Source organism: Phaseolus vulgaris, chromosome 7 (assembly GCF_051622355.1).
Source record: "Phaseolus vulgaris cultivar YP4 chromosome 7, ASM5162235v1, whole genome shotgun sequence".
Classification (NCBI taxonomy): Eukaryota; Viridiplantae; Streptophyta; class Magnoliopsida; order Fabales; family Fabaceae; genus Phaseolus; species Phaseolus vulgaris.
The window spans coordinates 42,382,308-42,399,382 of NC_143504.1; the positions used below are offsets into that span (position 1 = coordinate 42,382,308).

At 33.3% G+C, this 17,075-nt stretch overlaps 1 protein-coding gene across 2 annotated transcripts; it reads right to left on the minus strand.

The window, feature by feature from the left end:
- Nucleotides 1–224: 224 nt before the first annotated feature.
- Nucleotides 225–4,740, minus strand: LOC137828738 (ras-related protein RABC2a). 2 transcript variants are annotated; one of them, XM_068635427.2, is made up of 6 exons: nucleotides 4,269–4,740; nucleotides 3,175–3,243; nucleotides 2,196–2,261; nucleotides 1,243–1,364; nucleotides 901–1,029; nucleotides 225–577 (listed from the first exon to the last, which is right to left on the minus strand). In XM_068635427.2, exons 1-6 carry the CDS (start codon nucleotides 4,414–4,416, stop codon nucleotides 473–475), a joined length of 639 nt encoding a protein of 212 aa, XP_068491528.2. In that variant the 5' UTR covers nucleotides 4,417–4,740; the 3' UTR covers nucleotides 225–472. The 2 variants fall into 2 exon arrangements, with proteins under 2 accessions (XP_068491528.2, XP_090161463.1); XM_090305337.1 differs by having other exon boundaries at nucleotides 225–561; nucleotides 4,269–4,709.
- Nucleotides 4,741–17,075: the final 12,335 nt, after the last annotated feature.

Sequence of the window (17,075 nt, forward strand, 5' to 3'; positions counted from 1 at the left end):
CTTGACAATAAGTAAAAGCTATACGAAGAAATTGCAAGAAAAAAAAAACAAGACATCAATTTTCAGTGCTTTTTGAGGTTTGAAAACAAATGCAAATGATATTAATACAAAACTTGTTCTCATCCAAATAAAAAGTACACGTAATTTTGCTGAATATCCTAACCTAACCAAATCTCAAACCAACCCTACTACATTGACAGAGGAAATATATTTACAAACAGAAGTAACAAAAAAGGCACAATATATTGAAAAGCTTAGTGATCATCTTGGCTACCTTAAATTGATCTACAGAGGCTAAAAGATAATGAGATGGCAATATCCATCTGAAGCATTCTCTTGTGAAACTTATGAAAAAAAATAAAAATTGGAGCATATGATCATCCAAACTATCTCATTGTGACACTTGATATGATACAGAGACCTGCTAGTAACTACAGTATCCCTATTAAACATTCATGGTGCTGCATATTTACTAAGAACAGCAACCACCGCTTTGAGATGTCCCATACATGTGTTTTTGATTTTGCCTTCTCACTGCAACAGACCCTTTTTCCCTTAAACCTGGCACATCTAATATCTGTAAATGTTAAATGGAAGAACAAAGAATTTAGCAAGTCCCAAGTTGTTAAAAATTTAAGGAATTACATGAAGAACGGAAAGTAGAGAAACATGGATCATTGCAACACTAGTTATGAAAATTATTTCTACTAAAATTCTAACTACGTTTACATATTACTCTGTATGCTCTACTAAATGACACTATAATTCTCTTAATTTCACAAGAAAATGAGGATAATTGATCAGGCTTTTATTACAAGAACAATACCACAAATGGAATACTGCTGATGTATGAAGCAACTAGAGTCCTAGAGATGTAATATCAAATATGATCATACATACCTTTAGTGAGAGATCATTAAAGCATTGCTGAACATTTTCTCTAGTTTTAGCACTACACTCTAGGAACAAGCATCTATGTTGCTGTGCAAGAGCCATTCCCTCTTCTTTGCTTACAGCTCTTTCACTCTCCTGAAAAGTAATACAACTGATAGTCTTCAAAATCCAGACAATGAAATGCAAGAAAATAATACTGAGGGGGAACAAATTGAAGTTCTATTCTAATTACAAAACAAACTATTACTTCAAAATCAGTTAGTATGAGAAAAAAGATAGCATTATCTCTATGGTTTCTGTCTTTTCCTGATTAAGGAAAGGACTCCAAAACTCATCATTAAAATTTACCTTATCCACCTTATTTCCAACAAGAATTTTGATGCTGTCATGATTAGTAGAATAAAGCTCAACTTCTTTAGCCCATATATCAATCAAATTCGTAAATGTCTCGCGTCGTGTCACATCATAGACTGAATAGAAAATAGAAGGAAAAAGAAAAGTCTATTAGATGTCGACACTAAAGGCAATACTGAAAAGCTTCAAGAGAGCAGCAATATTCATGCTAGTACAAGCATTATTTTCAAGAACTTGACCCATGGAAGAGTACAGAAAGCCATTAAGGAAGGTTCTATTAATTTAGGAAGTGCTGACCATAAAATCAAATGTAATTGCCTTATTATTGGTTAGGTAATTGTTTGGAGTTGATGAAGTGGTGACTAATTGATAACTAGACAGTTGTATATCATTCCTCAATTATAAAACACAAGTGAATTGAATACTAGTTCAGGTTGGAGGCAAAGTTTTTCAACCAAAAGTCTGTATTGTTTCCATTCAATATTAAGTATAGTATCAGTTATCCAAAACTGTAATCTACATGAAAAGATGTTAAACAGGAAAAGGGAAAGAGTGGGGGGCAAGCTATTTAGAGAAGATATATAAGTTTATCACCATATTTATTGCAAAATGCAGCTTTAGGTGATATTAGTACATCCAGGCATTACATATGAATAAGACAAAAAACAGAAGACAAAACCATTTACATTCATGGCTAAATTTAACCATTTTAACTAAGAAAAACATGTAAATAAGTTTGAATTTCAAAGTTAATTATACAATGTATAAACATTGATACTATAATAAATGACTAAATATAGAATTAAAAAGGAGAGAAAAGACATCTTATGTGCAAATGTGAACAGTAAAGTGTAAAAATAACCTCCAAATATACACATTTAAATGCCATAAATCTTAGTTTATATAAAAATAACAAATTATTTTTAGTATAGATGTAGATAGAATACCAAGAATGATTCCATGTGCACCTCTGTAATAAGAACTTATTACTGTTCCAAATCTCTCTTGACCAGCTGCAAAACAATAAATAAAAGTTGTAACCGTTGACAACAACTCCCCATTGCAAGGTTTCATATAAACAGAATTCAATTTGCAAGTAACAGTGATCAGCATATACCCCATAGATCTTGAAAGAATGGGAAAGATAGCTTCTTCTGCAATTAGAGACAGAATTTAATCCTAAATGACTAAGACCTTTCTAAGGTCACCATAGCACCTTCTTCTATCTAAAACACTTTCCCATATATGTTTGAGTTGTAGTAACTTTTGAGTTGTAGTAACTTTTAATTACTCATCATTACCAGGTCTAGATTTTCAGTAACTTTTCATGTTACCACATTCACACTATAGCCTTTAGTTTAGACTTGAAAATGTACTCACACTAAAAGATTAAAGTTTTGCGTCACTAAATTTAACTTTCAAAAGCTTTGCTATTGAAGAGAGGGGAAGGAAAGAGATAAAAACTCAGGCTCCAACCTACCAAGTTTGTTTAGTAATGTCATTAGTTATCAGTACCATATTTCAAGTGAGTTACAATAAACAGACAATATTCAAATCCAAACAAGAAACTTACTATTCTGTCATTATGTTACAGCGGCAAGGTACTTTAATTGCTTCAATTATGATTAAAGAATCCTGATGATATATAACCATTTGAAGAGTTTTTACTCACTAATGAAACAGAATTTGCTGATATTATATTTTAGTCTTCTAAACACTGTCTGGATGATAAAAGTAGAATTTAATGTATTTCTTTCAGTTTCAGTAAGGAGTAGAAGGAATTTAATGTAATCCTGATTATCATTACAACAATGTTCTCAGTAAGTAGAAAACTGAGGTAGTAAAAGGAAAATTCTTAACTTCATACATAAAATACTTTAGAAAAAATAAAAAGGAAAATATGATTTAAAACTATAAATCTCTTACCTGTGTCCCAAACAGTGAGCTTCAACCTTTTACTACCAACGGTAAAAAACTTTATCTTGAAATCCACACCTTAAATGATTCAAGAACCAACATCTCAGTATGTAACAGTGTGATGGCACAATAATAAATTACTTTGCAAAATTATGCTATGAAGAACTCAATTATATAGGAAGTAAGAACTTAAAAGTCAAATACCTTAAAATTATAATAAAATAAACCATAACCAATCTAGTGTAAGAGACAGATAAAAGACCATCAACAAATAAGTTCTAATATATCACTGCACAAGACAATTGCTTTATTTAAGCGTATGCAATGGATTAATTACTTCGACTTTCAAATAAGATACTGAGAATGAAAATAAAATTTCTGTGATTTAGCAAATTTCAAATAATATGACATTGAACACAAAAAAGGTTCAGCAAGCGTGCATTTTGCTAATAACTAGGCCACATTGTTTTTCAAGATTCTGGGAAGAAAATTTTCTTCCCACAAGAAAATAAAATCTTGAAAATCTTGTGAAAAAGTAAGGTAATTCTGTAGCTATTAGTAAAAAGATATCAGCTGAATGAAAATTAAAAACAAACCAAACTCTCTCTAAGATATGACCAAGTCCAATTTAAGTTCTAGGCAAACCATATAAGAGATTTCTTTCCACGATTCAGAAAAGTTGTTCGCAAAATGGGTTAATCAAAGTTGGGTTAATCAAAGTTTTCCTCCGGCACAAGTCAAACCAAATCCATCTAATAAAAATTGTCATATGGTCCAACAAGAAGAGACTGATATAAAAAAAATAAAAAGAAACAACAAATTAGAGTAAAATGTAAAAGACCAAAAGGTCCACAATATATCTGAAAGCTGACTCCGTGAACACTTTCCACAAGAATATGCATGACTCTTTGAAACACTTTTAAAAACTTTAAATGAAAACTTTTCAACAAAGAGACCCTCATCATTGTTTAACGGAATTCTTGATAAGGGTGTTGAATTTGCAAAAACACAGCAGGATTCTGTGCCACCTTGTTCCATTTTCCTAAGCAAGAAGTAAAAAAGAAACCCAAATTCAGAAAACAGTAACAAAAGAAAGGAAGTACCAATGGTGGGGGAGAGATGATGGATAGAGTTAGAATTGGAGATGAAGCTGAGGAGAAGACTACTCTTGCCAACAGCAGAATCACCAATCAAAAGAACCTTGAAGGAGTAATCGTAGCTGCTACTGCCAACTCTTGAAGTAGAACCCATGTTTTGTTTCTGCTTTTGATCACCTTCCAAACTGGAGCAGGATCATTGGATGATGATGGTCTCTCCCTCTCAGAAAAAGGGTGAAGATTTGAGCAAGGAGAAGGAAGAGAACAGAGAAAGCAAAAGAGGTTGGAATAGGAGAGAAGGAGGTGAGGTTGGGAAGTAGTCTAGGCGGTTGAGAGTTTGGTCCAAAAAGATCAGTTCACAATGGTTAGGACAAATGTCCTCTTTCTTTCTTGTGCACTTTTTCTTCTTTTTTATTTATTAAGATTTGGATTGGATTCAGTTCACGCGCAATTCTTGTTGCACACAACATGGGACTTTGTTCTTTCAAGTGTGCCGGCCATATTAATGTTTTGTCTCCTTCTCACTCAATGCCTTGTGAAACAAAACCACACATCATCATATTTACTTCCTTCTTCTTAACTACTCACTCCATTTTACTTCAAAATATGGACTCTTTTTCTTCACCTCCTTCCATCAAAATTGATTATAAATACTTACAGTGTAAAAACATTCACACTATTAAGTAATTATTATAAGCAACTTAACCATCTAATCATGACTATATGTTATTGTGTATTAGTGTACAAAAAATGTACTCTATTTATATAATTTATTTAAGTTATTTAAAATCTAATATTCTCCTCCAACATCATTTACTTATTTAGTCATCCAAGCCCACTACAGATATTTTATAGGGACATGTATGCCAAAAATCATTTTACTTTTGAACTTAATTTCTGCTGATAAAGAATTGACTTCATGCTTAAATAAATGTGTTTCATAATGATTTGGATTCTAGATTTGGACAATATTTAAATAACTTATCTATTTAAAATGTATTAAATTGAGGTCTAAATTGTGTGTTTAATATGGTCAAAGAATGCTGCTATTAATATCAAAATTTGATCAAAACTGTTATTTATTTTAAGAGAAAAAATGTCCTTAATCAAGGGGAGTTTATCAGTTAGTAAAATTTAGATAGATTTATGAATAAGCTCCAATAAAAGAAATGATAATGTACTAAAAATGTTTAGTTTATCAAACTAATTGACATAATTTCACTGCACAACATATTTTCATGTTTCTTGTGAAGAGGTAAATGTCATTGTCCTGCATCTTTTACAGAAATTTCCTTCCAAGAAGGAAACTCCAAACAAAGCAACAAACCAGATAAAAAAAGAGCATAAAACTAGTACATCAAAAATAAACATAGAACTAAAGCAAAAGCAATATCAATTCCGTGTTTATGTAAGTTTCCATATTTGTCTTTTTTTTATTGTAAGAAAAACTCTCCATAAATTCGTGATTTAATTCTTAATTAAATACTTGTTGAGTTTAAATATATTTAAAATTGTCTGAATAATTGTTGGAATTATCCTAACTATTAGTAGAGTATGAGCTGTTCATACAGGATAAAGTTATTTATATAAAATAATATTATCCTTAATTCACAACTTTAAAATTATATATTTATGTGTTTTTCTTTTTATATATAATTTAATTTTTTTCATTTCTATTCATTAATGACCAAAATAAAATACAAGAATTTAAAAAAAAAATAGAAGCAAACTAATTATTATTAAGATGCATAGAATCATTCATGTTGTATATTTTAATTTTATCAACCCAAACTATTAACACTAGTATAACATAAATCACATAATTTGTAACATCAAAGAAACACAAAATTTTGGATAATTAACTACAAAAGTTGTGCAAATTAATGTAATACTCACATAATCTTGATGTAGGACACAATTTTGATTCTGTGTAAATTGAATCCAAATTTATTCACCATCCTCTGCACAAGTTCCTGGAGCAACAAACACACCACAGTGCTAACTTATATGTCTCTCTATTTGGAATATGATTTGAGCTTTGAATTAAAGAAATTAGGTAAAGCTTAATGACATGATATACTAATTATATTTTAATGTTTAGATGAAATATATTTTGTTATTCTATTCATTAAATATTCTTCTTTTCTTGTTTGAGGCTCTAAATTTGTTATTATTATAAACATATATTTATTACTGATTAAGAGTACTAAACATTAAATAATGGATATAGAAAAATAATGTTAGTTATTGCGTGTTTAGCTGCTAATCCATATAAATCAACATATCATGATATCTTACTTCTATTTGAAACTTAAATCTCCTGTAATAAGTGATGAAGTACTATACAAAACAAAGCGTGAGGTGATAATGATCTCAATATTAATTGTCTTTTCCATTTTATAACCCCTAAATTTCAATTAGAATATTAATAAAATAATAAAATAAAGACTTTAAGAAAGAAAAAAATTATGATGAAAAATCAGGTCTTCATTTTACCAACAAAGGGAGATCTTCACTAACAGTACATTCACAAAAAATTATGAAATGTATCAAATGTATCACACAATACTTGAGAAATTATGGTCAAATACTTTTACTCTTCTTCAAGTGTAATCTAATAAGTCTCTTGAATGAATATTAAATTCACATAATTAGATTATATTGATTCCATTCCTTAACACTTACCCTCTTTAATTTCTCCAACTCAAAAATCTTAAGCCTTAGATGAATCTATAACCCAATTAATGCTCTTTATTCATAAAATCTTGGGCAACCAAGGAGATTTACTTCAACTTCCAACTCAAAAGCAGATGAATTTGAGACAAGATTCTAATGCCTTGGTGGTTTATCCAAGAGAAGCATTAAACATGGAAGGAACCACACAAATTTAGAGAAGTTAATCAACACAAAAGAATTAAAAGAAATTACACAGAATGTAGAAAAAAAGATGAAAAGTTAAGAAATAACTTTATTAAAATTGTGAAAGTGGAGTTTGAGATTTCTCAAGTGTTAACAATGCAACTTCCACAAATCATAAAATGTAGAGATTGCTAATTAAATTGAGTTTCTAAGGTAAAAAGTACAAACAGATGAAAGTCAATTTAAGTATTTAAAATATGGTCATCGTGTCCACACAGCAACGTTAACCTTGTATATTCTTTCAAAGTCACGTTAACTTTGTATCACAACACTAACAATGAATCTTTTAAATTTCCAAATATTTCTACAACCACTAGGTAAAATGGAATTATAAGTATTACCATCATCTTAAAGAAAAAAAAAATATGATTAATTTTCTCAAACTAAACAACTAACAAAATAAAACTCAAAACACATTATTAATAATAATAATAATAATATTTACTCACCAAACAAAAATACTTCCTAATTTTTTTTATTTTTTTTTAATCAGCAATAAAAATTTAATAAATAGGAGTACTCGGGGTACTCCACCCATGAACAAAAATTTCCTATGCTAGAGAAATGAGGTTTCCAGATAAAATACCAAAACATAGCCATATTTTGCACATATAATTCTGATAAGCTTAAACCTCTTTAAAAACCATCAGGATGTCAATACATAAATCAAATTATCTATCAAGATATCCAACAACTTAGTCCAATTTCAGAATATAAGCGTATCAGCTCAAAAGAAAGACTTTGTCTCCTTGCTATCTACTGCAGTTTCTCAGGCATCCATTGTGACTATAGTTGTACCCCAAGGAAATTCCTTTCATGCAAATCGAGAATCCAGCCAAAAGTAGAGAAAGGACGTTAATCATCAATGTAGTGATTTTAAACATTTATATACATTAATACACCAATCAAAATTAGAGAAATTTCACTTTGGAAATTTATAACTTACCCATGCCCACGCCTTTACTTGGGCCAAAGCAAAAATTTCAATAGGATCCACCACTGCATTATTGAAAATTATCTTATTCCTATGATTCCAAATTCCCCAAATAATGGAAATCCACATACATTTTCAAACACAATTTCCCAAGTAGTTTAGACCCGCAAAACCTATTTGTTCGAAATGTTGAATAGCATTATCAAAATGTACAAAAGCTCTACTAGCCCAAGCATCAGACATATATCACACTTTAGAAGTCACTTTACATGTGAAAAAAAAGATGATTTACTGTTTCAAGCTCATACCCACACATGGCACACATCCCCCCTCCAGCCTGAATTCCTCTATGTATTAAATTATCATATGTTGCAATTTTACCAATTAAAACACGCTAGGCAAAGTAATGTGCTGATGGAAGAGCTTTTAGGCTCCAAAAAGAATCAAAATTGAATGCAGAGAATGAATGTGGCTGCAAAATATTTTGGTGGCAAAGAATATTTCCTAATCATAGACAATTATAAGAAATGTATATGAAACTTGTCATTTTGATTATTTAAAATACAATTTAATTGGAACACGTTGAGAGTGATTATTCAATTGAATTTGCCTCCAATATAGATAGTAAAAGTTAAAGTAATTTATTTAAGTTGTTGATAAGTTCATAAACCTTTAATAAGATAACAACACATGTGAAAATTTATTTTCTTATCAGTGGATGATATTATTTTAGTTACATTTTAAAGTGAGTTGCTAAATATAAAGAAGGGGGATCGCATTTAATTTCAAAGTTGTATATATTGTTGATTTTGGCTTAATCTCAAGTCCCACATCGGTGAGAATTATTTGAGGAGGGAGTTTGAGGGTTATAAATTAACCTCTCCTCCTTCATTGTTAATATCCCAATTTGTAATATCTTCTCCCATAATAATAAAAGTGGGTTGTTTCAACTGTGCTAGGAGATTAGGCTAAATAGGCAGAACTCCGTTAACAATTTTCTGGTGTATTTTTCCTCTTTATCTCTTTTATTATTCCGCTCTATTTATTGTTATTATGTTGCTTTCTTTTCTGTTATAGTATTCAATATTATTTGTCGGGTAGCTCTGTTAGTGTTCTGTTTTAGTGGAGAAATTACCTGATTTTCCCAACATATATAATAATGATTTTTGTGATAATTATGTGGATTTTTTATTTATTGATGGGATAAAAATTGAAATCTAGTAACATCCCATATTTACAATTATATATATATATATAGTTATAAAAAAAACATGTTTGTGTGTTAAGGGAGGAGGAAAATGTTAATTACTATTTTTTTAATGTAGCAAAACATAGTCTCTTTGGAATCTTATAATTGTTATAAGTGGATTGGGAAGTTTACTCTTCAACATTATTGAACGAAATTTCATTTTAACGGTTCATCAGTTTGAGATTATCTAATCGAATTTTGTTGGCCTTTGTATCACAGTTGATGTAAAGACCGCGTTCCTACACGGTGATTTGAAGGAGGAAATCTATATGACTCAACCAGAAGGATACAAGGTTGTTGGTAAAGAAGATTGGGTTTGTAGACTTAGCAAATCGTTGTACGGACTGAAACAATCTCTGAGACAGTGGTACGAACGATTTGATAAGTTCATGAAGGATCAGAAGTACAAGAGAAGCAAATATGATCATTGTGTGTATTTGCGCAGACTTCAAGATGGTTCCTACATTTACTTACTCTTATATGTTGATGATATGTTGATTGCAGCAAATAGCCAAGTTGAGATTGACAAGTTAAAGGCGTAGTTGAGTAAAGAGTTCGAGATGAAGGATTTAGGGGAAGCCAAGAAGAATCTCGGCATGGAGATAAACAGGGACAGAGAGAGGGGGGAACTTTGGTTGTCACAAAAGCAGTATTTGCAGAAGGTACTACAACGTTTTGGTATACACGAAGATACAAAACCTGTAAGTACCCCACTTGCTCCTCATTTGAAATTGAGTAGTTGTTTATCTCCGACGACTGATGAAGAACGAGAATACATGGTGAAAGTCCCATATGCAAATAGTTGGAAGCTTGATGTATGCAATGGTGTGTACGAGACCAGATATTTCACAAGCTGTGAGTGTTGTTAGCAGGTACATGCATGATTCGGGCAAGGATCATTGGCAAGCTGTGAGATGGATTCTATGGTACCTCCAAAATACCTTAGATCTTGGATTGGCATTTGAGCAAGATGAATCACTTGGCCAATGCATAGTTGGATATTGTGATTCTGATTATGTAGGTGATTTAAAAGCGACGGTCTACAACTGGCTATTTGTTTACTTTAGCAAAAGTGCCAGTTAGTTGGAAGTCTACCTTGCAGTCTACGGTGGCTTTGTCTACGACAGAGGCAGAATATATGGCGATTACAGAGGTTGTGAAGGAAGCAATTTGGCTTCATGGGTTGTTTAAAGACTTGGAAGTTGGTCAGAAACAACTTGAGTTATATTCTGACAGTCAGAGTGCTATTCATTTAGCAAAGAATCAAGTCTTTCATGCACGGACGAAGCACATTGATGTTCGCTATCACTTTGTGCGTGAGATTCTCGAAGAAGAGGAGATTGTTCTCCGGAAGATTCACACTACGGAGAATCTTGCAGATATGCTCACAAAGGTGGTTACAAGGGCCAAGTTTTAACATTGTTTAGACTTGGTTAATATCTTGCACATTTGAATGGAGGCGCAAATTTGAAGCACCGCAAAGTTTGTTTTTGTTATGTTTTGAGAATATTTGTATTAGGTGGGACTTGAAATTAAGCCAAGGTGGAGATTTGTTGATTTTGGCTTAATCCCAAGTCCCACATCGGTGAGAATTATTTGAGGAGGGAGTTTGAGGGTTATAAATTAACCTCTCCTCATTCATTGTTAATATCCCAATTTGTATATCTTCTCCCATAATAATAAAAGCAGGTTGTTTCAGCTGTGCTCAGAGATTAGCCTAAACAGGTCGAACTCCGTTAACAATTTTCTAGTGTGTTTTTTCTCTTTATCTCTTTTATTATTCCGCTCTATTTAATGGTATTATGTTGCTTTCTTTTCTGTTATTGTATTCAATATTATTTGTCGGGTAGCTCTGTTAGTGTTTTGTTTTAGTGGAGAAATTACCCGATTTTCCCAACATATATAATAATGATTTTTGTGATAATTATGTGGATTTTTTATTTATTGATGGGATAAAAATTCAATCTAGTAACATCCCATAATTACAATTATATATATATATATATATATATATATATAATTTATAAACAAAACATGTTTGTGTGTTAAAGGAGGAGGAAAATGTTAATTACTATTTTTTTAATGTAGCAAAACATAGTCTCTTTGGAAACTTATAATTGTTATAAGTGGATTGGGAAGTTTACTCTTCAACATTATTGAACGAAATTTCATTTTAACAGTTCCTCAGTTTGAGATTATCTAATCTTCAATACATAATGTAGGATTATATGTGGGTAAGCATAATGAGTGAAATATGGAGACATAGAAATAACATTGTGTTCAAGAATGTCAAACTTGGACCCGATAAAAATGTTATTGTTGCACAACTAAAACCGTAGTCATGAATAAAGGATAACTTATAAATTTAAATTGGCTAGGTTCTATTATTCTAAATGGTATTTTAATCATATCACTTGCTTAAGATCTAAAATGAAAACCACAAGAAAGATACACAATTTGTAATTGATTTCTTTTTGCTTAAATAATTAGATTGTTCTCGTTTGATCTTAGTAATTGGTCAGGGAGGTTGGTTTTGTTTCTTCTATAGGTATAGAAGCCTACATTTGATAGTGGATTCTCAAAACGAATCCAAGTTGTGAGAGAGGTCTTTATATCACATATGACCTCAAATTGTAGTTGTAGCTAAGCTTTGAAAGGAATATATGTGCACCAATTATGCAAAGCCAAGGAGGCAATTTCTAGTTTAAAAGTAGACATTCAATTGATTTTTTGTGGAATTGATGAACATGAAGCAGATAATGATGCAAAGGATCCCAAGGTGATATATTTTTTCCTAAACAAAGAAGGAAAGTCACACACAACTCTTTCATGAAATTCTGTTGGATAAGAAAAATGGTAAATATCCTGAGGCCTTAGACTGATCAAATTTTTGAATGAGGTAAAGCTTGAATGATTATATGTTTTTAAGGAAGTTTACATGGCTAGGATTTGTTGTGTTTTGGCTTGGTTGGACTATGGGGTCATATGTTGGGTTGTTGGCTGGAAAATGGACGAAAATGTGTAACTTTATCTAGATCAAACTACAAAGCAAGAATATTGTCATCCTATTTTGTAGGACACTGGTAGGTTTTTTAAAAAGTAATGGATTACCCCTAGTACTCCCAATTATTTATTTATTCTTTTTGTTGATAAAAAAATGTCTTCTCTAAAAGTAATTCAATTTACAAAATAAAATATTATAACTATCTCAAACTATAGAAAATAAAATATTTTAAATGGATCTCAAAAGTGACCTTCACCTAGTATTAAGATGTATGATCGATCAAAAGTGAAATTTGTTATGTTCTCAAAAAATCAATCGATTGAAAGTGCAAATCAATCGATTGAAATGGCTTTGACTATGAGCTCAGCCAATTTCAACTTTTTCAAATCCTTTCCAAAACTACCAAGTGTAAAACAATCGATTGAAATGACAAATCAACAGGTTATTTTTCACTTACTTTGAAAAATACTTTTTCTTTTAAAGAACATGATTGATTTAGTTTTGGATCAAGCTGAGAGTGGACTGACAAATTCTAATCTACCCAGACCCCATGCCCACAAGCAACAACCTAGTCTTCAAGCAAACTTCACAGATTTGGAGACATCAAAGCTTCAAGTTCAACAATCTTCCCCTATTTGATGAAGACAAATCCCTAGTTTGCTTGGGATGATCTGTTTGAATTTGACAATACCTGCAAAACACAAAATTTACAAATACTAAAGGGAATTCTTTCCAAATTCCATCAGCACCAAATAACCATTTTTCACTTAGTGATTACCATAAGGAAAAACAGCAAAATCAATGTGAAAAGATAGTTAAAGAGAGGTGCAAATCAGAATATTATGCAGCAGAGGTTTATGCAGCAATTTTAGTCACTGGAACTTCTCCCCCTATTTGTCTTCACAAATAGACTCAAATGAGAAATAAAAACAACACTTAAAATAGAGTGTTCAAACAAAACAGAAATAGAAAGAAAGCTTTAAGTTTCCTTCACTCTTCTTGTTCATACTGCAGTTCAAATAGCTGATTCTACACAGCTTCGATCTGCTCATCCAGACTTTGAAACTTGGCCATACAAAATTATGATGAGCTCTTTGTTCATGTGCAAAGTTGTCCAGCCTATTCACCACAAGCCTTTCAAATGGAGACATGGATGTGATTCGTTCTTCCATGTTCACATTGCTTGGACCAGCTTCATGTGCATCAGCATACTCACTTCCAGTGGCAGCAACTTCACCTTCATTATCTTCTCCAGCATGAGCTCCACTTGATGAGCCAGCTTCACCTTCTTTACTCACCCAAATTCCTTCAATTGTGGTGAATCCCATTTTAATTAGAGACCCATTGTTGATTTCACTTGAAGTTTTGACAAGTTCAGATTGTTCTCCCTCTAGATCCACTTCAAAATAGTGTAAAAAATTAGTGATTAAGACAACATAAGGGTAATGATAGTCACTTAACCTTATGGACTTCTGCATATGCTCCTTTATGATGTGAATCCAGTTGATCTTCACTTTGTTCATCACACAGTAGATGAGCACAAGGTCTTCTTCAGTTAGCATAGAGTGATTATTTCCTCTTGGGGTTAGCATCCTTGTGATATTGAAGGCAATGAGCCTTTCATTCAGTTTCAACTCTCCCACAGAGAAATTTATTACCCTTGATTGAGGATTTTTCAAGCAACTTTTGCATAACTGCATTTTGTTCAATTCATCAACAACACCAATGTTTCCTTTGTTGATCCTCAAACCAGCATGCTTTAATCCAGTAATTGCAGTCCAAACTTCTTGAGTGATCTCCATGTCTACACCTTTCACATGTGAATAAATCTTGTCACCAATGATGTGAAGTTAGTGTTGAAGACTCTTACTAAATCTGGGTAGATGTTCCCAGACATTTCAAGGAACCTTTTCAACATTTGTTCCTTTAGAAGACTCCTCAATTCCATGAGTTTTTGTTCCTTCAACCAGGTGAAGGTGACAAGTTTTGGATTGTTCATCTTTCTGCTGGTTTCATGTAGATACTTTTCAATTTTATCATCCTCTCCCGAGAACCATCCTTCTAGGCATCCACCTCTTTTCACACCACGATTTTTCATTCTTTTGGAAGAAGGAGGTGTGGAATCCATGGAGGAAGAAAAGAACAGCAGAAGCAAGGAGAAGAAGAAAACTGATTTGATTTGAGTGCAGAGAGGTAATCAATGAGTTGATTATGTGGAGAAAAAAAAATTGCACAAATGTGGTTATATAGTAGTAAAAACAGTTACACAATTTTTCTTTTAGTGGGTTGATTTCCTTAGAAAAAGAATATGTTTAGATAAGTAACTGCCTTGTGTCAGCTTTCACCATATTTCACATGACCAGCACATGGAAAGTTTGACAAGTCATAAAAGCACTTAAATTTCCAAGGGTTATAGAATATATTCCTTTTAAGACTAAGAATAACATTCAATCAGATTATTTTTCAAAGCAATAATGAGTGCAACTTTGACCCAAAACTATTTCGAGAAGAAAGGAACAGTTGTACCAAAGAACAAGATTTCAAAAAAGCTTTAAAAGAAAACTGACAGAGCAATAACAATCGGTTGTTTCGAAACAACAATCAGTTATTTTTCTGCACCTGAAACAAATTTTTACAAAATTTTAAAACAGCTTTGGCAGTCTTAAACAAGCACTTTGATAATTTCACAAGCCATAAAGTAGAGATATTTTTCACACCAAATGTACACAAGAGGAACAATTCAATCAATGACACATTTAATCATAATGAACCAAGTATGCATAGCGAAGGACAAGAATTTCAATATTTGAGTGTTTGACTCTTATAACAGTATAGTTATACATCATAAACTGTATTTGTTCATTGAATAAGCCATAAAGCATTCACACCAGATTTCTTTCTCAATTTGAGGCACCTTCCTTTTCATCAAAAGAGTCTAAGCATTCATGAACTCTTGCAAGTTACAAATATCAGCAAAAAAAGACTTGGTCCCTTTTTGAATTTAGGTCCATTTTTAGGAACCCATTTTAAAATTCCTCTGGGAACAAGAACATTCCTCACTTTACATAATCTATCAAAATGGCCTTTTCTCATACAAAAAAAGGAAACAACCAGTTGTTTCGAATTTTCAATCGATTGTTTTTCTGCAATGGTTGAAAAGGGTTTTGAAAAGCCATTATTTTTCCCTTGTGGATTAAAACCCATTCTAGATTTTCCAAAGATGCATCTTTGAGATGCTAAGACATTCTCAAAGTTGGATTTCCCTTTTGAGAGTTTGTCCACAGTTTTTACAAGATAATGAATCTTATTTTCAAGAGATTCACAGTTTTTAGAAAAACTTGAGTCACACTCATAAGAAGAGTTTTTGTAAATCAATCAAGAGTTTCAAAATCATTTCTGGAGTTTTCCAGCTCTTCTTCAAAGGTTTTGACTCTTTTCTCCAACTAGTTATTTAAACCTTTCAACCTATTACTTATGAGGGCCAATCTATTAGCTTTTTCATGAGTTTTGTACCGTCCCGTACCCGGGCGTTGACTAGGTCAAAGTCAAAGTCAACGCGAGGCGTCGCCTAGGTGAAGGCGTCGCCTCGCTGGAGAGACGCCAAAAGGAAGCGTCGCCAAGGCAGGGCGTCGCCTAAGTAAGGGCGTCGCCCAACCAAGGTGTCGCCAGATCAAACAGCGCTAAAGTAAGGCAATCGCGGTGTGGTTCCCCGATACCCATGGGTAGGAAAGACCATGGAGGGAGCGACGCCGTGGGAAGGCCTCAGGTCCCAATAGCACGGGGCAGTAGTAAAGAGAAGGAAAAGGTGGCTTCAAGGCCATAGTAATAGTACCAGTGAAGGGCAGCCTGACTCGTGAAGTGCTCCTGCCGCCCCAGAGACGCCTGTGGGGCAGATACGACTCAAGAGGAAAGTCACGCCCAGGGCAACCGGGTGCAGAGTACAAAAGGAAGGCAGATACGCTCTCAAAGTAAGTGACTAGATACTTGGGGGCATGAGTTGGCACCCAAAAAGTCACCCCTAGCGCAGTAGCACTCCCAGCAGGAGGACTCACACGTAGAAACGTCCCCAGGTGGGCAGGAGCGCCCCCGGATGGGGTCATGGCGTCATGAGGCCCTCCACGTGTACGACAGCCATGCCAGAATAGAAACACCTTTCAGTCAGGTGCCAGGTAATTAAAAGTCATTCAATACAGTTTCCCTTTTTAGCATTCAGGTACTATAATGGCTCCCGAGCGTTTCAACGTCTTAAATGCGCTACGTTTTCTAATTAAGCGCTTTAATGAGCGCGTTACGTTTGTGATTAAAAGCGCTTTAAGACGCTTTAAATGCTTGGGTAGTTTAAATAGCACGGAGAATGTTGGAAAAAGGGTTGGAACTTTCGGCAAATTTACCAGAGAACTCTCTAGTTGCTTGCTCGTGCTTCAAGGTTACGTACAAGTGACTGGGGAATATTTTTGCCTGAAGGAGACAACACACACATATACATAGTTCTTTTACCACCTTCAGAGTGCCATACGCGGTGCTCAGACACGTAGGTGGACAGTTTTTGGTGTTTCTTGCTGGCTGACTTGAGCGTCGGAGTGCACACGGCCGCTAGGGCGCCTTTTTGTCCTCTTTTTTGCAGGAATCCACGGGCAACCAGTGGGAAGGAGTCCCTAGCTGACGGTTGAGGTCGCGCACGAAGACGTCCCGGTCAACCGGACGGAA

What these genes read in the sequence shown, in the direction of transcription:
- LOC137828738 (XM_068635427.2), bottom strand. Translation starts at nt 4,416, where the DNA reads ATGGGTTCTACTTCAAGAGTTGGCAGTAGCAGCTACGATTACTCCTTC. An exon ending in GCTCACTGTTTGGGACACAG is followed by an intron (nt 2,262 to 3,174) that starts GTAAGAGATTTA and finishes ATTGTTTTGCAG; the next exon opens with CTGGTCAAGAGAGATTTGGA. An exon ending in TTAATGATCTCTCACTAAAG is followed by an intron (nt 578 to 900) that starts GTATGTATGATC and finishes TAACATTTACAG; the next exon opens with ATATTAGATGTGCCAGGTTT.